Genomic DNA, 21875 nt, shown 5'->3' with positions numbered 1-21875 from the left:
AGCTCAAAACAGCCCCCGGTGGGCCACTCTGAGCTATATATAACCCCTTCTCCAAACGGCGAAAAGCCTAGTGGAAGCCTCGTTATGTGAGCTCCTGGATACGGCTGCCGCCTGCATGGTGGGACGAATAATTTCCCTGGACCGAGTGCCCCAGGCAAGAGAGCGCGCGCTATCCATCATCCTCGCACGCCATCAGTAGTCGCCGTGGCATGGCATGCAGTGCAGGGGGGACGCGCCGCTGGGTGGAGCTGGCGCCGAGGGGCGCAGTCGATCAAGCGCAAGCGCGCGCGTGGGAGCGGCGCACTAGGCGGCCCCGACCCCGGATGGAGTGCGGCACCGGAGCGCGGCATACGCACACACGCGCGTACCCGTCGTGGAGCGCCCAACCACGCCCGCGTCGCGTGCGGCCAAAAGAAACGAGCAGAAACCGAGCGCGGGCGCAGGCGCGGGCGCGCGTGATCTTTTTGGAAGTTACCACCACGCACGGCGGCGCGAGGACCTGGACCGGCACTTTTTTTTTTGACGAAAAAGCAGAAGAGCTGCTTTTTATTTCATTAGAAAGGAGCAAAGAGGTACATCTAGCTAACCAAAAATGAAACAGAAAAAAAAAAACTATCTATCTGTCCATCTAGCTAACTAAAACAAAGAAGGATCTGTACCTGGGTGGGAGCAAGCCCCTCTCCCCCTTTTTTTCTTTTCTAGGTGACCTTCGCGTCGATGAGGATCCAAACAAAGTATTCTTCTCTGATGAATAAAGGTAAAGACAACAAGCTCACTTATCGCTTGTTTTTTAAATATGCACCAGTTCCGCTCCTTCCACACGTGTCAGATCGTAAGAAGTAGAATGCTTTGAAGTTTTTGCCTTGATGCTTGTGGCACGACAGTTATATGTTGTTTCCACCATTACAAGAAGGGCGGATGGAGTTGTTTGCCTATATTCGACAGGTTAGACCAGGAGGCTACCATTGTCCAGATTATTGTCGAAAAAGGACATTTGAGGAAGAGGTGATCGATGGTCTCCAGGTTTCGCATGCAATGGTGGTAAAAGTAGGAATTTGGCCACCCTTTGCGCAATAGGCGATCTGCGGTGTAGGTTCTCTTCTGGGCGAATAGCCATGCAAAAAAATTGATCCTAGGTGTCGCCCAAGGATCCCAGACGAGTGGCGTATAGTTGACGGAGATGCTGCCAGTGAATTGTGCAATATAGGCTGATCTTGATGTGTATTCACCCGAGGATATCCCTTTCCACGCGATGATGTCCGGTACATTAGATAGAACAATTCCTTGTAGAGCCCGCCGCAATCGAACATAGTCTGGTAGTAGGTACGGTGTGATGGTGTCTCGGATGTCATCAATCCATTTGTTTCCTGTGAGTGCTATACGGACAGTTCGGCAACACGGCCATAAAGTCAAGAATAGTTGTGGTGCTACGTTCCTGGGTGCCGAACCATGTAGCCAAGGACTGCTCCAGAAGTCAGTTGTGTTCCTATTGCCCACAGTCACCGTTTTGAGGGTATAGAACAATTGCATATCCATGTAATCACATGGTAGTTCTAGTCCCACCCATGACTTATCCGGTGTCTTCCAAGAGAACCATAGCCAACGTAGTCTAAGTGTTTGACCAAAATTCTCGAGGTTTAGGACTCCTAGACCCCCGAGTTCCTTTGGCCGGTAGACTTAGGCCCATGTAATTTGCATTTTGCTCCACTTGCCTCCTCTATGCCCACCCATATCCATGAGCATATAATTTTCTCAAGGCACTTGCAGATGGACACTGGAAGCATGTGTGATATCATGATGTATACAAACAGTGTTGTGAGGACGTTTTTCAAGAGCACTACTCATCTAGACGGGGTGAAGAATCTTCCTTTTTGACCTGCCAGGCCCCATAGCCGCACGGTCAGCTTCCATAGGGACAAAAGCATCCCTAAATACTTGAAAGGCAGTGATAGCAGTGGGATTTGCAGATGTTGAAGGATGTATGTCATGTCATTATTGTCGTATTGGATGACGGCCACCGAGCTCTTTGTAAGATTTGCTCGTAACCCCGAAGCTTATCTAAAGATGTGTAGAATTTATCTTGTGGTCTTTAGCTCTTCCTTAATGCACGCCACGAAGATGGCCGTATCATCGGCGTTTATGGCGCACTTCTTGTTCACGACACTAATAGTAGAATTGTTTATGGCGCACTTCGTAGATGGGTATAGGCGGCACGAGTGGAGGACCCGTCGGCACCTTGCTTGGATGGTGCCACGGCCGGTGCTGGTGGTGTGCCAGTGCCGGTTTTTGGCGTGCGAAAAGAGAGCGCAGTACCGCAGTTATCCTGATCGATGATGCATCCGTTCGGTGGGTCACTCACTAGCCGTAAGTGCCTGGAGGTTCCAATTGTAGTCAGTCACACATTGACAATTTCGGTTGCCGCAGCTTCTCGGTGGTGCGTCCAAAACGACCGGCACACTGCGCACGTTGCAGCGCTGGCCTGGATTCGGAAACTGCGCTTGCCTCGTGCTTGTTCCTGGCGAAAACAAAAAACTGCACAGGAGTAACTCCCTGCTGTGTGTATGACTGCCAAGCTTTACAGATGTACAGTAGCACTTACTTGTATGCATGATATGCACCAAAATGTTAAGCAGTCCACTAATTTTTATATTTTGAGTTCGTGTTCCGAGGTCTACAAGCACTGATCGCCGGCACCATTTCGCCGAACTGGGTTTGCCACTTTGCCTGGTTACGTGGTTGAGCGGGTTTTCTTTACACGTCTGAACTTCGAAGTGATCCGTGATGGGTGTGCGCGAAAGCTCTTCGTTCGGCCACATCGAGTACGGACCAACAGTTGCTCGACCACCTCGATCGTGGTCACGTCATTTTGCTCCGTGCAAATCCTTGGAGACGCGTGAATTAGTGGCAGAACAAACTAATTGAGCACCCTGACGCGGATGCAAGGATATATATATATATGTGCGTTTGCGAGCCTTTTGGACCATCTGGAAGCCTTTGTGGTGTGGCTTGATGTCGTCGTGCCGCAACAGCATGGCATGTTTGATGGTTGGTACTACCTGCAACTAGCCCCTGCTACTGAAGTAGCATTTCAGCACGTACGAATGCACTTGCAACGCTGCACTAGCACCACGTAACATCATCTTCAACCATATTCTTTTTATTTCTCGATTTTTTTCTCCGTTCTTATTTCTTTTATTTCTTTTTATTTTCAGCAGTTTCTCTTAACATGAAGTGAAAGAAGGGAGAATCTCATCTTAGAGGGAATGATCTTGTAAATCCTTTTATAATAGAAACTGTGAAGAAAAACTATTAAAATACTGAAGAAAAAAAATCTTATCATGAAAGATTTTGAGTACTGAAGAAAAATCTTGGAGATGATTTAAGAAAATAACTTGTGTGCCGACTTAAGGGTAGAGACAATGCAAACTACTCATGCAGACACGCCTGGTCGAAAAGATGGGCAATGATCTTGTCGACATGTTGGAGGAGGCATGCACGGCGCGCTAACACGCAGCATCATTTGCCGTGGCACTCGAGGAGAAACAAATCATGCGTATTTCACCTTCCTTGGGTAATTGCGGGCGGCGAGTACTGGGTGACTGCATGGACCTAGTGGGGGGGGGGGGGGGGTCTTGGTTTCGACCAAGCAACTACCAGGCTCAGGGGCTGATTGTTAGCTGAGAGGTCCTGGTTTAGTGGATGTATATAATTTTAAGAAAAAATATATTTGTTTATTTATATGAATTGTTCTAATCTGATTTGATAGATATAAATATATACATATAATCTGGTCTGACAGATACAAGTTTCTATTTCCGTTTATATAGGTGAACTTATTTACCAGTGTCTTAAAATTACCTTCATGTAAACAATTACGATCTCAACTCTTGTATTCACTCGTACAATTTTAGATTCGCTCAACCAAACAAAAACTCAGTTCAATATGTACAAACAAATGTAACAAACTAAACACTCTTATTTCCAATAAATATAATTCTGCTTAGTCTACTTCTCCTCAACATATACGGTCCATGTGAACAATCATCAATCCACCGAGTTCTTGCCTCGGCTCGAAGTGCTATCTATTATCTTAATATTTGAGTGAAAAATAGCCACCATGTTCGCTCTTAAGACTACAAAATTATTATATTAATTTAAAAAAAATCTAGACTACTAATTATTATAAATATCTAACAGTCTAGGTTTAACCAAAGAGTTCATATAGAATACGATTTATAATTAGATAATTTCGGAATTAAAATATATAAAATATTACCAATTCGATTTCAATACATATTATAAAGCAAAATATCTAAATAAAATAATAATTGAAATTAGGGTTAAAATTGAGAAAAAGAAAGGTCCATATCAAATATAGTCTTAGAAAAAATATCAAAGTATTATAAAATTCAAATACCTAAATAAAAAATCCATATAAAATATAATTAATAAAATTAGCGTGATAAAAATATTATATGATACTAACCAGTTATTATCACGAGTCACCTTTTTAGTTACACAATTTGAAGAAGCGCATTTCAGTCCAGCTGTTCACACTAGCAAGATAAACTCAGTACTGACAGATTTGTCAGAGCGGGGGTATGGAAGTGGAACATAAGACAGCACGCGGCAGAGTACTTCGGGGCAGGATTAAAAAATGCTAAGGTTACAGTTTTAAATTCGCGGTAACCAATCTTACCGGTCCAGCTCGATTTTATAATAAGTTCGGTAACTAAATTTGAATTAAAAATTCAAATTGATTTTAAAAAATTAGAAAAAATTCTATAAAAAACTAGAGGTAATTCTAAGACTATATGTAAAAAGAATTTAAAAAATATATTTCACATCACCAAATAGTTGCTCAAAGATTGAGAGTTTGTAAAAAAGATCGAAAATGAATAAAAGACCGAAACGGACCGAATACACAGTGCAATCGACCCATTTCGGTCCACCTCAAATGGATAAGAGAAGTCGATGTTCAGCTTGCGTCAGTGCATAACTCACTTTCCCCTCGTGTTTGTCCACAGCAAAAATTGAAGAATCATCACTCGGCCGGCCAGATCAGCGACAGTCCACTGAAAATCCGACGTTGAAGCTTCAGTTATCGAGCGATTAGTGTCGGTAACTGATCACATTTGAGGGGTTACCGTCCGCCTTTGAAGAGCAGCGCAGAGCACCTGACGCCGAGCGATTTTTGAAGCTCTTCGTTCAGTAACCGCCCATTTACTAGCGATTTTTTATGTAATTCGTTCAATACTCGTTCTTAGGAATTTGACAGCTTGTTGTGTGGTCGATTAGGATGATTTAGTGGTTGATTCACTCGGTAATTGACTCTATTGTGTCGGTTTTTAGCCTGATGCACATGGTTGTTACCTTGTACTGGCAAGGGTTGTTAATATTGGTCAAGTTTGTTTCTTAAGACATTTATGCATGACTAGCAACATGGCCACACATGTTTATCAAGTTAACATCATTAGTAGGATAACCATTGAGCTTTCTTCTTCTAAGAAAGACGATACAAACTAGTTACTGTCGGTTATACTGTTATGGTCCGTATTTAGGTTGTTACTTGTTAGGGTTAGTTAGTGTCCAAAAGCGTTGGTTAGCGCTTAGTAGTTAGTTTTGTTCAATGTTTTTTTTTTGTTGGAATTTGTGGAGTGCTAATAGGATGATGTAGGTTGTTTTGGAGTAATCAATGGCGAATAAAGATGTGGTGTGGCAGGACAGGGACAATTTGGCCCCGGGTTTAGGTGCAACTATTGCAATAAGGAAAAGAAATACGGTGGTGCCACAAGGTTGAAAGAACATTTATCTGGGTGTGGATCGAATGTTATACATTGTGATATGGTGCCTCTAGATGTGTGTGATTGTTTCATACGTGAGCTGGATAGCGCAAAAGATAAGAGGAAGGGAAAGGCTGAGGAGAGGTTTCAGAGACAAGAGTCAGCAAGAGTTTAAGTAGATTTGACAAGCGATAATGAGGAGACGGAATAGGAACATGTGCAACATGTCATGGCTCAGTCTAGGGGGGAGGAAGAGTTCAGGAGGAGGGCAGGTGAGTCCTGCGAGCATGGAGGTGACAGTGAAAGTGACAGAGGATGCTTATGAGTGCATCTTCAATCAGGGAGCCACCACCAAGTGTCAGAGATTACAATGTTGCTATAGAAAAAACCCATGTGCAGCAGAGGATTGATACCGAGTCATGGAGTGCGAAGGGAAAAAAAGAGGAGGAAGCTATTGGTTTGGCATGGTCCAAATTTTTCCACACTTCAGGTATTCTTGGTAGAAGGGTGGACGACACATCCTTTGTTGCTGCAGTGAAAGAAACACAGAAATGGGGCGAGTGATTTAGTTTGTAATGAATTTATTGTTACCATATTTCTTTCTTTTTGACTTATGACCATCTGTTCTATAGCAGGCGAGGGTGTACCATCTCCAACTGATCGGGATATAGATGGTGAGTACCTGGACGAGAACGAGAGTGCATTGAAAAAGATATTTGACAAGTGAATGCTAGAATGGCCAGAGTATGGTGTGACCATCATGTGCGATTCTTGAACTGGACCGACACATATGAGTATTATTAATTTCCTTATATATTGCAATGGTCGTATGTTTTTTTACAAGTCCGTAGATGCAACTAGCTACAGTCAAGATGCAAAGTATTTGAACAAGGTATATTATTTTGCTGAGTTGATAACATAGTATTTCAATTGTTGCATATTTATTTGCTTGATTTGTTTATGCAGGAGATAAGAGCAGTGGTCAATGATCTGGGACCACAAAATATTATGCAGATCGTGGTTGATAACGAGTCCAACTATTAGAAGGCCTATCAGGTTCTCAGAAAGGAATATCCTGTTATCGCGTGGTAGCCTTGTGCGGCGCATATGATACATTTAATGTTGAAATCAATTGGTGAATTTAGAGAACACGACATTATCATTCAAAGTGAAAGGTCCATATCTCGATGGCTGTACTACATGAAATGATGAAGACCGCGGTTGGTGGAGAGTTGGTGAGGTGGAATTCAAACAAGATTTGGCACAAACTATCTATTTCTTGAAAGCTTTCTACGTTGAAAGGATAGATTCATGCAATGGATGGCATCTAGTGAACTTCAGCAGTCTTGCTACATTAGTTTTGATATTGGAAGATATGCACATAGTTGCCTATCCATCTTACCATGGTGGGACAATCTTAAAATGGTTGTCGATTCCGTTCAGCCATTGCATGCCTTCCTCCGATTTACTGATCAAGACAAGATGCCAACATTGAGTGAGGTGCTCCTGAAATACACCATTGTCAAGCAAGAATATGATTCGCCATATCACAATGATATGGATTATTTTGAAAAGTACATGGCAATTATCAATCGCAGAATGCATGATCTAGTGAATGGGACCTACATGAATGCCGGTGATACACTCCTACCACTTCCATTTCTTATTGTACTAATGCTTATGGTTCTAATACTTATGGTACTAATTCTTTGATCATCAACTTGCGGTGGCCGCATTGAACCCCATATGCACTACGCATATGGCACAGGCCCAAACTTGTTCAAAGATCTTCGGGAGACATTCGAGAGGATGACCAATGTTAGTACTGCCGTGGAAGCACTTATCGAGGTTGAAATTTATCGGACAAAGTCTCTGTCATTCGCTTCACGGATGGCTTGTGACGGCAAGACTCAACCTGGTACAAAATTGCATTGACATATGTAACCGTTGCATCACTTTATCTACTTTTCCAAATGTTATATCACTTTACCTACTTGCAACGCAATGGTGGTCTATATTTGGTTTGTCTACACCTATACTAACGATGCTTGCTAGGCGCCTAGTGTCTCAATGTCCTTCATCTAGTGGGTGTGAGAGGAACTGGAGTATATTAGCATTTATCCACACAAAAATTCGCAACCGTTTAAGCTAAAAGAAGCTCCATAAGTTGGTATATGTCAACTACAACATGAGAATATAGAATAATTTGGATGCAAGCATCAGGTCGACTGTTGATGATGATCCATTTCAGCGGCTTATAGAGCTCACATTGAACAAGGAACAATCTGCTCTAGGACTAGATGGAGACCGGTAGATCAAATGTTGCCCCAGAGCTTGATGAGGAGGACACAGATAGTGACATACCTCTGCCAACTCACATGGTGACTGACACAGTGAACCCACAAGATTTGCAACGGTGGGCTGCTAAAGTGGTAGGTGACACATACATGTGAAAGAGGAAGAAGAAAATGGTGTATCCAAAGAAGAGCAAGAAGATTAAGGGTAAGGGAAAAAGACAAGTGCAAAGCAATGAGAATACGGATAGTGACCCAAAGAACACAACTTACCAAAAATCGAATGACAGTAGCGCAAAGACAGATAGCGCTGACGATGATGGTCAGGGAGGCGGTGTTCCTTCATGCCCATCCTCTGTCGTTGCTCCTGTGCAATTCACTGGTGAGAGTCAGTTTTCGTATGCCACACAGGACCAGGACCACGGTGCCCCATCCTCACAAAGGCATATCATACAGGGTGGCCATGATTGACCACAAGATAGTGAGAGCTATTCTAGTAACTATGGCATGGAGAGTAGTTCTGGATCGTATCCGTACCACTATCCTGTCCCCAATGCTCAGTCAGAAACTCCTATTCAGTGGGTATATGAGTAGCAAGATCCTGAATTTTATACCATATTGCAAGAACAATGGTTAACCACTTCTATATGAATAGGGTAAATTTGGGCAGCGTTTAAAGTAGAGTTGCTATCTACACGATGGATAATATTTATTTCCACCGAGGAATATAATACAAAGGAATTTAATCGCCCCCCAAGCTGGTGGTTCTGAAGACGATGATAATTTACTTTCTACAACTATTTTATTTTTATACCATGGTATTGTACTAGTTTTTTTCCATATCGTAGGTTGCATGTGGCATGGATACTATGCAAACTACATTTTAAGCATCGACTATCACTTTGGTAAGTACTGATAGGTGGTGTATGGACAATTCGACATATTTATTAATTTGAGGTACTACATATGTAATGTATGCATATATTCGATGAAATAATTATATGGTCATGCTCGTATTGCTATTAGTATCTATTTGTATAGACAATTCAACATATTTATTAATTTGATGTGCTATATATATATAATATATGCATATATTCGATAAAACAATTATATGGTCATGCTGTTTCCTTGAAAATGTCTGAAATATAGCAAAGGCCATGCTAATTTTTTTTTATTAAACAAACCATAGCAAATCTCATGCCATATTTGTTTCTATTTTTTTTTATTTTTTTGATTTTTTTTGTTTTTCTTAGAAATTCATAGATTGGGAGTTAAATCGGTGGGTTACCGCTTCAAATTGCTCGATTTTCGATCAAAATTGCTCGGTTATTGAGCGTGCGGTTATCTAAAAACCCGTTCGATTTATCGCAAAATCGTTCGGTAACTGGGCAATTACTGAACGGCGAATCTAGCGATTTTTTGTCCAAATTTCAAATTTGACCGAATGAATTTTGAGCAAATTCTTGCCGAATTTTGAGTGGTTATCGTAATAACCGCGATTTTTCGGTAACCACCCGGCTCCAGTTTTTGTTGGCAAAATGAATTTGTAAACCTTGCTTAGACGCGTGCTCCCATTTAGATACGCTGAGGCTTCTCGAGCCGTCCGGCGGCGTCATGATCACGTGCCGCCTTATGTGTAAGCAAATTATAGGATTTTATTATATGAAATACTCTTTCTCCTATGATGATATATGTCTACTCTATCTTTTTTTTCTTTTCAGTCTAACTATTGGATCACAAAATAGATAATATAAATAAAATTTTACAAATCTATCCTATAGAATTTGCTTCCACCATCTACTGTCTCGTACGTGCTGCTCGTCGGCAGACGTGTCGCCGCCTTGGCCACCTAGCACATGATTATATATATATATTTTATTTCTCACTGTATAAATTATATTTTTATTTGAATTTTTTGAGAGCTAGTTGACAGTGATACCTTCCTCTACACCACATGATTTTTGATGACAATTTCCATGGGCCTGCCTCAGTGGCTGCGAACTTCCGGCCCACTACTTAGGCTCCCCTCGCAATAAGGTTGTTCTCTTATTACTATCACAGCCCAGCGGCCTACGAGTACCCGCACCCTGCCCCTGCGCCGCGGCAAAGCTGCGGCCCTCGTCGCCGGTGCCGGCGCCCCCACCGAGCCGCCGCCATGCCCGCCGTCAAGTGGTAATCTACTCTCACCTCTCCCTTTTCCCTCTCTCCGCGGCCTCACTCCGCGTCGCGGCGCCGCAGGCTGATGCACTGGCACCCGAGCCCCGGCGCGACGCTCAACAGCCAGATCCTCGCGGATGCGTGCGGCTGCGCGGAGTCACTAGGCGGGGCCAAGGACGGGCGCTGGAAGACCTCCATCTTCTTCTACCGCGCCATGACCCGCGACGGCGCGGGAGGCGCGGGGCAGCAGCAGCAGCAGCACCCCGACGTGCCCCGCGAGCTCCTCGGCGTCGCGCTCCACGAGCGCCCGGGACTCTACTTCTCCATCGTCCGCGCCCAGCGCCTCGTCCTCCAGGCCGATGCCGCGTTCCCCCAGGTCATGGAGAAGCTCCAGTCCTACAAGGCCCGTGTCGCCCTCAATTTCGAGGTCACATCGCTTCCCCTCTTGCCCTTCTGGTTTCAGTTTTGTTTTGGTTCAAATTCATCAATGTGCTTGAAACCGAACTAGATTTGTCAATCAAGCTCTAGTCTAATTGCACTCGTTTTGTCTTTGCTTAGACTAAGCAAAACAAATCTGTGTTTCCTGTTTAAATTGGAATCGACCTTATTCTCGCTTAAAATTTCATATTTCCTGGCAGAGATTTTCTAAGAGAACTTTCCACTGTGAGGAAAGCAACCACAGGGGGGGGGGGTGAAGGAAACGAAAGAATTAACATGGGTGATTGGGGCAAGCCGCAAGTGACACAGATGAATTGGGACAGGCTAATCTAACCTAGGTTGTGTGTACATATTCTCAAAGCTCTCTGAAATCAAAATATTGGGTTGTAAAAGGTGTGTGTTTATGTTATTTCCAGATTCTGCCTATTTCCTGTTTGATTTGATTTCAGAAAATGGTGCTTCCTTCTATACAGTAGCCACTAGTAAGTAGTGGTCAATGAAAATCATAGAGTTGAGCAAACTTCATATGTGTTTACATCCTGTTTTGCTATGTTAATTCCTTTACCTTTCGTAGACATCTAGCTGTAAGTTTTGCCTTTTCTTTCAGTCCAGACTATGCGTAGTGACTTAATCTCGTATGCTATTTCATAGTCTCGTATACAATTTCAATTGTTTCACATAATTAAATAGTAATTTTCATCCTCAGGGGTTTCAGTATCAACTGGGTGATTTCTGCTTGAGGATAGGAAAATGTGTTCCTAACAATTCTGAAGCACTGAGAGGAATCATGATGGAGGTATCATTCTTTTTTTCTTTTTATTTTGTTCCTATTTTACTGATGTCCTGCTAGCTTTTCAACCCGTTACTGATTATTTGCCTTTTTTACTAAAAGATGAAAATCAAACCAAATGCAATGAAGTAACAATGTAAAATTTGATTTGATAAAATACTGTTCTGAAGTATGCAAGTCTAAACCACTAGTATGGAGCACCCTCTATGGATAATTAGTACCCTATGACTTGGTTATTTTTTTATTTAATCTTGAGATAGAGGTTTTTATTAATTGAAGCATTCACTGATTATGTTGAGCTTGATGAACTTTGGGTGACGTAATGCCAGGCTTTAGTGTCTTTGCTCAATTGAAAACTTGTGAGCCTCGATGCTCAGTTGCTTCACTACTAGGACTGCAGTTTGAAAGTACACATTCACAGCTTCAAACTATTAAGTTGCTTGATATCTTCTCTGGCAATACTAATTTTTTTTAGCGGAAAGCAATAATAGAAAAGTGAACCATGTTATTTGGACTTGTGCACCACCATGCAAACATTACAAATGGTCACATCTTTTCTCTGTGTAATTGGCTCAAATTCTTAATATGGGGGAAAAGAAACATTTGATGGATTTTCCTGAATTAATCTGCCCGCAACCATTCTGTTTGTCAAAGCCTTACTTTTGCTTATGTTGCTCAAGTTTGCCAGCAAGTTGGTATTAAGGTTGTTCTTACTCTCCATGCAGGTAGAATATTATCCCCTATCTTCCATCGAAAAATCCAGGGCAATCATGGAAGACTTCTTTGACATATGGCAGGAAACAGTTGCGAAGAAGTCATTACCTGGTCGTTTCATTCATGTAGAATCAATCTTTTCGGAGTATGGTCTTTCAGATCAATATTCTTTCCAACACACTGCAGTTCAGTATGCAACTTGCTTGCAACAACTCATGGCTGCAGTAAGGGGCTAGATCTGAAGATCAAACTTTAGACAGCATCACCATGTTTACTTTTTTAAGTTAATCCTGATAGCGTTCATAGTGCCTGGACATGTATCTTATGTAATTACATGCAAGTGGTTTGTACTTTCATTTTCTTCCATTTAAGTTGTCCCCCTGCAAGGAATTGGCAAGTTGCAATGATCATGAATGGCAGTTGTCACCTGTTTTCGTGAACTGCAGTTTTAATATATGCTCGATGGCTTGCCACTGTCGAGGTACAAATCACAAACTGAACAACTGATGTCATTAATTATTTAGAGGTGGATATCCATTCCGATTCGATCGTCTAGCTTGCGATGAAAGGTTGGGGAAGCTTTACCATTTTCTGTCTACTGGAGTGTAGTTCGGTGATCTTGGGCTGGTAATTTGAGGCGATCTTAGATATGTTGGCCATTGTGGTTTTGCTGTTTTGACAATGTTGGTGTGCTAGTGATGTATGTCCCAATTGGACTAGTGTTTGTAGACAAACACCCCCTTAATGATCTTTGTACCAGGAGCACGTTCTTCTGGATTCCCAATTGGACTAGTGTTTGTAGACAAACCGACCTCATTATCAACCACATTCTTCAGGAACAAGTTCGCCTTGCTCTGGATGCAATCTTGTATCAGGAGCCATCCGAAGAGTTGAACTCCGGAGGAGCACGGTTCTTCCACACAGAGTCGAAGAAAGCACATGTAGCACCAGTGTTCGTGGCGAGCTGATAGACAGGCGCTGATCGCAGGATGTGATGGGCAATGTCTGTTGGCCTCGCCGTCGGAGAGTTCCACGTCATCGAGCAGGTCTTCCACCATAAAAGAGCTCATCGCGCGCAGCAGTGGACTGGCGCGGCACCAGGAAACTGATCGGAACATTTCAAAAAAAAAAAAAGCTGCTGCGGGAGGCCTGCTTCCTGGCGCCCAGCGGCGGCCACCCCTACCTCGTCGGTCTCCATGGCGTCGCACGCAACCCACTTTCAAAAGAATTACTCCCTTCCTTGTCATGGAATACGTCGGAACCTGTGCCACGTACTGAAGGACCACCTTCATCGCCACGGCCGCGCGTTCCCGGAGGCCGACGTGCGCCGGGTCGAGGCAGCTCCTAACCGGCGCCGAGGTGATGCACAAGCAGTCAAGCACCGCATAATATCTGCGACTACGGCCTGTCCATGTCCACGGCCAAGTCCCGGCCGCCATACACGCAGGTAGGAGCGGTCCGGTACATGGCGCCCGAGATGCTGATGGACATGCCGGACTACGACGAGCGCGTCGACCTGTGGTCGCTTGGCTGCGTCATGGCAGAGCTGTTCTACTGAGAGTTAGAAAAAAAATATTTGCTCGGCGAGGTGCTGTCCAAGGTGGACGAAGAGGCGCCACCAGCTCGACAAGATATTCTACGTGCTTGCTGCTCGGCATGCCGGGCGCGGAAACGTTGCAGACGTTCGTGCCGCCGCTCAATGTCAGCAAGGTGCTGCGACGGCTAGCGGGGCATGCAGCCGCGGTTGTGTTACCACAGCCGGCTGCGCGAGCTGTTTCCCAGTGAGATGCTGTCGCCGGATGGGTTCGACGTCTTGAAGGGGCTCCTCACACTCACGTGTAACCCCAAGGAGAGGCTAACGGCAGCCGCCGCGCTCCGAAACCGTGCACGTGGTTCCCTGACACCATCAGTGCTCCTGCTTCCAAAATAGGCGCCACAGCTTCATCCACGAAGACGGCATCGCCTTTCAGACCATTGCTTGGGTAATTAACCTGAATGTTGGATTGGACCCGTGTTGGAAGCAAATTAAGCTACCAAGAAAATGAGCACACCCGAAGTTTTGCTACGATTCGGGGCCTTCTCATTCGTGCTTACAAAGTTGGTTGCATGGTTTTCTGGATAATATGGATGGAGCTGAATCAGCTGCTGACTCAGAGTTTTGTTTGGCGCCTGGATTCACGATTCACCTTCGAAGTGTTGGATAAAAAGTAGCAAAATGAGTTCCATATCTCGTAGTCTCTACTGTATAAAAGACTAATTCTCACATCACATTATCCCCTACTCTACTCCCATGTATTAAAAACTCATAAAATTTAAATAATTTAATCACTTTTACTATACGTCCTTATCCTTCATCCCCTCCGTCTCGTTACTAAATACAAATATAGAACCCGTTTTATTAATGAAAATAAATAAACATATTAGAAAAAAAATTAACAAATAATCTCCTACTTTTTTCGATCCATCTAAAATCTAACATTGAGTTTACGTTTGATATTACCGTATATAATATTTGTGTTTTTATTGTAACGCATGGACACTTAATTAGTGGTAATTATTTTTCCAGTGCGGAGACGCCCCGGACGAGAAATGCACGTGCACAGCAAAACTGTGAACAAGTTTGGCACAGCGGCTTCAGCTTTCAGCACGAGCTCAAACCGATCTGTTCTGTTCATCTAAGACAGCGATCTGTTTCGGGCATGAGAGAATACGAGTAGTATTTATCATTTAGTGATTAATCCGATCGAGAAGCAGGTCTTGTTCCATTGGCCGCGACACCTCTCACAGCACCTAATATCTAGTGGATTGGGTTCGGTAACGAATTCAAGAATGATATATGAACTTGGGTCGAATGACTCGAATCTATTCATCTAAGATCAATAAAAATTGTTGGACCTCTACAAATGCTGCTGGGATCTTGTTGCCGCTCACCTGGGCGAGGAGATTATCGAGGTCAGAACCGGTCGACAGCATGGGATGAAGCCATAGGAGCAGCCCGTTCATATGTGCTTAATTAACGGAGTCTTCTCTCATACTCCGTATATGCTGCTAGCAGAACTTTAGCAAGCGCACAGTTTGTAAATATGCATTTTAAAAGAAGAAAATTGCAAAAGCTATAATATATGTTCATATATTATTTTTAGTTTGATATTTAATATTTTTTCATTTGATGTTGTATGCTTTCATGAAGAAACATACATACACTCTCGTGAAGTGCATCAGCCGCTTATTTAACGCGGACTACAATTTAGAAGGCTAAATCTATTTGCTCATTGGTCACAGTTGGTAATTTAAGATAAACAAATTTAATGAGATGGTAGAATGCATAACTTTAGCATGGGCATATGATCATCTTTCGTTTTCTTCTTGATAGCACGCATAAATCTAAATCATCTTTCGTTTTCTTCTTGATAGCACGCATAAATCTAAAGCATGAAATAAAAATAACGGACGAAGTAATTAGCATCAGATCCACAAAATCTGCACTTGTTTTTTCCTATAGCCGCAGACCAACTTTCGTTTTCCACGAGGTCTAGCTAGGTAGAGGGAAAAAATAGCAACATGGTTGGATAAAATTGCAGCAAATCCAAATTGTAATGACATAATTCCGTTTTAATTTGTGATAAAATACTCCCTCCAGTAAAAAAATATGACGTTTTGAAAATGACAGTCTTCGAAAGTTTCAAAAATTTGACAGGATCTTGTCCAAAAGGTAAGTTTTTGTGACTAGAGGGAGTTAGATGCAAGTTACTATATACAATCTATAGAAGTGAACCACAATATTCGCTTGTAGAGTGAAAAATTAACACAATAATATTAAAAAAAAATCGAGATGGCAAGGGAGTGATCAATGACACTCATCTTGTGAGTCCAAGTTAATGCAGATTAGTCGGATAGATGCTATAGCTGCTACAATTGTATAACAAGTTCAAACTGTATTATTCTCCGAGTATATGAACTAGGACCGTATACAAAAGAATCAGAATTTATAACTATGTAGCCGAATCAGACATTAGAGTTTATATAATATTGTATTTCCAAATCTAGCTGCGCAATTGGATAAGCAATTCGGCTAGTTACAAATAAGAGACGTACCAGAAAGCCCTCAACATAATCTCCTCCAGTGTATACACCTTTTATGTACCGTGTGCAGCACGTGTCGTAGGCATAACTTCCCACATGCTCTGGTTGTGTGGAAATTGATTAACAGCTGCCATGGGCTTCGCAGGAGCAGAAAATCCGCAATTCTTCGTGCAGTGAACTTAGTAAAGGATGAACCTGAAAATAAATGTTCCAGTGCCCTGTGTCTCAACTGTCATCAAAACAAATTCAATGATCATGACTCAACAACACTGCAAGTCGCATCTGGCAGGCTGCAGACTGCAGAGACCTATATTTTCTGACTTAGGAGGTGCGGCTGGGAAAGAATCATCAGCGCTACTATATCTTCATTCCTCGCTATGTTTCTCACATATACAGCCAGGCAAGGGATTTGCAAAGAAAGACTCTTCTAGCTTTGGGAATTCTCCAGGCTCCCTAAAATATGGAGCACCTATTCGATCTTTGTGCAATCTTTTCACTTCTGAGCTGAAAATCTCCCAAGGCACCCTTCCTTCATCAAATTCATCTACCAGGGTCACAAAACTCATCCTGCAAGACAAAGAATCAGATATTCGGAAGAAGAAAAAAGAACTGAGTACAAATACTATTTGGAAGAATTTGTACTGCTACTTCTCTGTAACACATGTCTAGGCTATCGGGTCATCGGGTGTTGAAGAGAAAAGATCGTAAAAGATTGCACTTCTAAAAGGAAAAGGTGTTACCTATCTGGGTTAATCGTCTTCCTGAAGTTCTCAAAACGTCGATGGCCTTGTACAGCTTTTGCCATATTTCCATCGTAAGTGTAAACAAATACATCACTCTGTAGAGCCACAATATAGTCAAGACCAGCAAGCATATTCTGATGGTTTTGGAAGGGTGCAAGTTCATCTTCTGTTGCCAGTGTAGAATGAGAATAAATATTGGGAAAATCATCCACCAGTCCTTTCATGCTTCCATTGCCAAAAGCTTCACCAGCAACCAAGTAAATTCTGGTGCTACGTGTGAAACCCAATCCTTTGAGTAAAAGTGAAGTTTCCCTTGGAGTCAAGGGACAGCCACCCAAACTTCTTCTCTCAGTTCCGTTGATTTCTTTCTCTTTCCAGTGACCGACCTCATAACGCATCTTTCGCAATTCCTCCTCTTCTTCTGATGTCAAGCTATGGCTGCAACCAGTAAAAGCTAGCATATCCTTCTCATACCTGCAAAACATGAAAAATAAACACACATTGATCAAATGGGCAAAGCCTTGAAAGTATCGTCATTCCAAATTTCTTTGTGCTGCCAGGTGCAGCTAGAAAGAGTTCAGTAGTAATGTGATTTAGTATGGTTTATTTCTAGGATTTGAAGAGAAGATTTTTCTTCACTTGAGCAACAACATAGCTCAAAACCTTAAAAAAAAAAAAAGAGCACCGAGGAGGAGGACGTCCTCCTGGGGGATTTCATTAAGAGGATGCCAAGCCTCGAACCCAGGCCGGCTCAGTGAAACCGTGCTCGACTGACCGTTAGCACCGTAAGAGGCTTGGTGTAGCTCAAAACCTTCAGAAATTTGGCACCATAGTTCTGTAGCATTATTTGTTGCCGTAGTCCCAAGAAGTTATGGCTCACATTTCATAAAACAAATTAACAATATTGATGACTGAAACAATTAGAACTTCCTTGATAAGTGGTTTCATGAAATGTCTGGCAAGTAGTGCACATGTTTAAGATAATTTACCATTTGACTTGCATATGCAATTTAATTTATCAATAAAACTGTCATTACGCAAGCGCTCTCGCGGTGCGACGGTTAGCTGAGCTCAGTCTCGCTATGTCAGCCCGGGTTCGAGCCTTGCATCTCCTTATTTTAAAAAGCGGGGGGGCTGTCTGCCCCGTCGTCGAGTTTTTTATTTATTTATAAAACTGTCATTACAATGAGATTCGCGCATTTGCAGGTTCACAAGCTCACTTATCTTTTGTTTAAAGAGACGCAGCATAATAATTCCATTTGTGCTTGCATTATAAAAACATGTTTTACGTAATTTATTGATACAAAGCAAGCTCATATATCATCTATACTTTGGAGATAGAAAAAATAATATCTCAATCTTGCTATGTTGGACATAATAAAACTACAGCTACAAGTGTCATAATTAAGAAAAAAAAATGCCACAGTAAGAGAAATAAGGCAAAGAAAATGACAGTAAAAATAATTGCAAACAGAAGCATCATGAAATGAAGGTAGGAGCATATATCTTACCTTAGATGGAGAGCAAGATATGGGCTTCCATCCTGGCGCATCCTCGAAACTAAGGTAGCACCAAGATCTTCAATTGTGTGAGAATACTTCAAAGATCTATAGTTAACTCGGCATCTTAATTTCTGAATATAACTAGGAAGGCCATTGTTCGCTAGGCGAGAATCTGTATGAGTGAAGTAAATGACTTTGTGTTTCTTCAAAAGAGGGAGGATTTCATCTCTGTAATAGTTCACCTGCCCCGAATAAAACACTGAGTGAGCGTTTTCAACTTTTCATCATATGTCAATGTAAAATATCGTTAGAAATCCAGTTTCAACCTTGGACCAAGATATCGGGGCTTTAGCCAGAGGCTCAGTATGACTGTATTTAGGGGGCAGCATTTCAACAATATCGATGTCTTCTTTTAGTGACTCAATGAAGTGCCTCCAATTGAAAAGGTCCTTAAATTCACTAATGAATAGAGGAAACAAGAATGAGTATTATGACTTCATTGATTAACAAGCCTATAGTGAGCTAGGGATAATGAGCCCAACCTGTCATCTGCCCAGTAGGATGCATGATCAAGTGAAGGAAGAACCAGCGCCGCATTCAGGATCTTAGCAACAGCAACCATGTCGCATATCTGCAACATGGAAAATGGCACCATCAGATTTCAGCCATAGAACACACATGGTAATCCAAAATCAATCTATAGGATAGTAAATCACACCCCAAATCTCATTTGATTCAAACCTCCATTTGCATTTATGAGAATGTAGCCATTTGTGTGAGAATCTTGCTCTACAAAATTAATAAGAAGAGACTACATCAAATTAAGAAAGGTCACACGAAAGACCAAATATGTATTAGTGCCATACAAACCAACTTACTTTTATGAGAGTTTGAAACAATGCATTGTCTGAAATTTGTACTGCTTGGCTGAGACCAGACATCAGAGGCCTACATGAAGCACCAACAAAAAAAAAAGTGTTACTTTTCATAAATTGATTGTCAACCAAAGGACAGGTCTAGGCAGGGATATACTACTAGCCTCAGCCACACTGTCTTCTCTTCCACCAATGCTAGATTCCACTGTCATCAACGTCCTGTCACTCTCTTTTTCTCCCATGTATCCTAAGTGACGATCAACTTGATGCCTTTTATCACTGGAGGAGACAGAGAGAACCTAGAAACATGTACAAATGCAGCCAATTTACATTATAATGCTGAAGCTTCTATTTCCTAAATGTATTATCTAGATCATACAATAATTTGGGATTAAATGTAGGTATGCCCAGGCCATATAAACTTCATGAACTGTTGAAACAATCAAATAAGATTGTAATATGCATAACATGACTGAAAAAAATAAACTATTTTTATGCTCGGACAATATATAATGAATAATTTGAGCTATAGTAAAGGATTAATTACAAAAGCTTAGAAGCAAAATTTCTGAAAATCAGTTATTAATCAAATCAAATTATTCTGTCTAGAAAAATCAACATTGGCTAAATTGTTGACTAAATAGCGAGATTAGGGCACTGCTCCAGTTAATGGTGACAAGTAACAAGAAGGTTGGTGCTTGCTATGGTCAATAAGGAGAAGATTATCACTGTAATAATCAGATCACAGGTTAATCATATTAGCTACCATATGCATACCTAGATCATGTAAGGACCATGACCAAGAAAACAATGTGTAAATGGGACCTTGGGGGTACCCTGAGAGAAGAGAACGAAGGTGAATGAACAAAGTATTCTGCCCAAGTTGAGTAAACCACAAGATCCTATATTCTACAGCAACCAACTGCCAAGTGCCAACAGCCACAAGCACCAAAACCATGGTTTTTTTAGGGCCTGTTTGTTTGGGTTTCTGCTTTTGGCTTCTCTGAAAAGCTGTGCTTTTGGTTTTTCTGAAAAGCTACTTTTGGATTTTAGTTGTTGGATTTTACAACATTTTTTGGTTTCTCAGTACACTACTTCTTAGAAAAGCTACTCTCAGCTATCTTCTCAGCTTCTAATTCATTTCCTCAGAAGCAGGCTAGCAAATCCGTTTGTTTAGCCTTCTAGCTTCTGAGCTTCTGACAGAAGCAAAAGCCAAAAGCAGTCTGAAACAAACATGCCCTTAGTAAGCCAACTAGTAAAGGACTCCAGCAAATGAGGAACTGTCCTAAAAGTGCAAATGTCATCTAATAGATCCCTATCTGAGAAGTTCCATAGAAGGATAGTAGGATACAAATAACTTCAACCTAACAGTTCCTCAACCAGACCATTTTCTCTAGCCCAGTGTCTTCAAGCATTGCATGTAACTAACGTCTTAAAGCTGTCCAGCTTGTTGCACTAATGTCTAATATCCAAACAAAAAGGATCAAAACAGAATGCAGGCTCCATAAGATTTCTCTTTCAACTCTTGCTGTTCTGTTCACAACGCGAAATTACAGTTGAAAATACGATACTAGGATGGCCAAACTGCAATGTTATAATTGGGAACGCCAAGGATCTTAAAATCTATACAAAGTGACAGATGAATTCAGAGAATCGCAAATGCTTTCTGTTACGAGTCCACCGAACTTGCAAGTAACTTGCAGAACTAGTAGGCGTAGAGCATCACTGATTGACCATGAGAAGTTCGGATTAAACATTTCAGTGATAACTGCAACTTTCCTCAAACACCACGTGCTGTTGATGCAGAATAATTAAAAAAAAATGCGAAATAGCAGTTGAAATTGCAGAAAAGTTCCCGTTCACCGTACCTGCAAATCGGCGTCTCTCTCGTCGCCGGGCAGCGCGAACCACCCGCCTGCCCAGATCTTGCCGATGCCAAGGAGCAGGCACACGCCGCAGAACGCGAGGAACAGCATGTTCCCGAGCTTCCTCCTCTCCCGGATCCCCAGCCCGACCTCGACAGCGCCGCCGCTGGAGCCCGGCCGCTTGAAGAGGCGGAACCGGAGGTGCTGGTGCTGCTGGTTCTGATGGTGGTGGAGGCCGCCGGCCGCTCCACTACCGGACGGCTCCCCGGACTCGGCAGGCGGGCTCCCGAACCCGTCGCTCCGCGGCGAGCGCGGGGAGCCGATCTGGAGCTCGATCTCGCCGCCCAGGCCGCCGCGCTTGAACGAGTTGGCCCGGCGGGTCATCGAGCCGCCGGCGGCCATGCGGGGGCTGTGCAGGCGCGGGTGGTGGTGCAGGTGGTCGCCACCGCCGCTGCCGCCTGAGGACCCGGCTGTGCCGCCGCTGCCGTGCATGGGCTGGTACCCCACGTGGTGAAGCTCCCCAAGTCCCGAGTTGCCGCTAGCCTTCCGGTTCCCACCTGCTCTTGTTACTTGTATTGCTGCTGCTATTATGGCTAAATCAGGGGAGGAGCGCCATTAATGCAGCTCG

The 21875-nt window shown here is 42.7% G+C and overlaps 3 protein-coding genes across 3 annotated transcripts; 2 read left to right on the top strand and 1 right to left on the bottom strand.

Moving 5' to 3' along the window:
• Positions 1-10103: 10103 nt before the first annotated feature.
• LOC133897886 (mediator of RNA polymerase II transcription subunit 20a-like) lies at positions 10104-12963 on the top strand. The gene is made up of 4 exons (XM_062338709.1): positions 10104-10252; positions 10319-10664; positions 11382-11471; positions 12191-12963. The coding sequence occupies exons 1-4, from the start codon at positions 10236-10238 to the stop codon at positions 12413-12415; spliced, it is 678 nt and encodes a 225-aa protein (XP_062194693.1). The 5' UTR covers positions 10104-10235; the 3' UTR covers positions 12416-12963.
• Positions 12964-13590: 627 nt separating this feature from the next.
• LOC133896976 (putative cyclin-dependent kinase F-2) lies at positions 13591-14109 on the top strand. The gene is made up of 2 exons (XM_062337589.1): positions 13591-13727; positions 13938-14109. The coding sequence occupies exons 1-2, from the start codon at positions 13591-13593 to the stop codon at positions 14107-14109; spliced, it is 309 nt and encodes a 102-aa protein (XP_062193573.1).
• A 1945-nt stretch (positions 14110-16054) lies between these two features.
• On the bottom strand, positions 16055-21862 carry LOC133896975 (O-fucosyltransferase 35-like; the record flags this gene model as incomplete). Its single annotated transcript, XM_062337587.1, has 9 exons — positions 16055-16829; positions 17003-17479; positions 18517-18749; positions 18834-18966; positions 19050-19138; positions 19226-19296; positions 19386-19455; positions 19547-19681; positions 21251-21862. Coding segments are annotated over 9 exons (2022 nt in total), but the record flags the coding sequence as incomplete, so codon positions are not given.
• Positions 21863-21875: the final 13 nt, after the last annotated feature.

Source organism: Phragmites australis, chromosome 17 (assembly GCF_958298935.1).
Source record: "Phragmites australis chromosome 17, lpPhrAust1.1, whole genome shotgun sequence".
In the NCBI taxonomy this organism is placed as follows: Eukaryota; Viridiplantae; Streptophyta; class Magnoliopsida; order Poales; family Poaceae; genus Phragmites; species Phragmites australis.
The sequence above is the reverse complement of the archived record's forward strand: the minus strand, read 5'-3'. Positions and strand labels throughout refer to the sequence as shown.

Bases quoted from the DNA above. Each gene is read 5' to 3' on its own strand.
- LOC133897886 (XM_062338709.1), top strand. The intron at 10,665-11,381 runs GTCACATCGCTT...TTTCATCCTCAG, and splicing joins GTGTCGCCCTCAATTTCGAG to GGGTTTCAGTATCAACTGGG. The intron at 11,472-12,190 runs GTATCATTCTTT...CTCTCCATGCAG, and splicing joins TGAGAGGAATCATGATGGAG to GTAGAATATTATCCCCTATC.
- LOC133896976 (XM_062337589.1), top strand. From the start codon at position 13,591: ATGTCCACGGCCAAGTCCCGGCCGCCATACACGCAGGTAGGAGCGGTC. The intron at 13,728-13,937 runs GTTCTACTGAGA...GTGTTACCACAG, and splicing joins GGCTGCGTCATGGCAGAGCT to CCGGCTGCGCGAGCTGTTTC.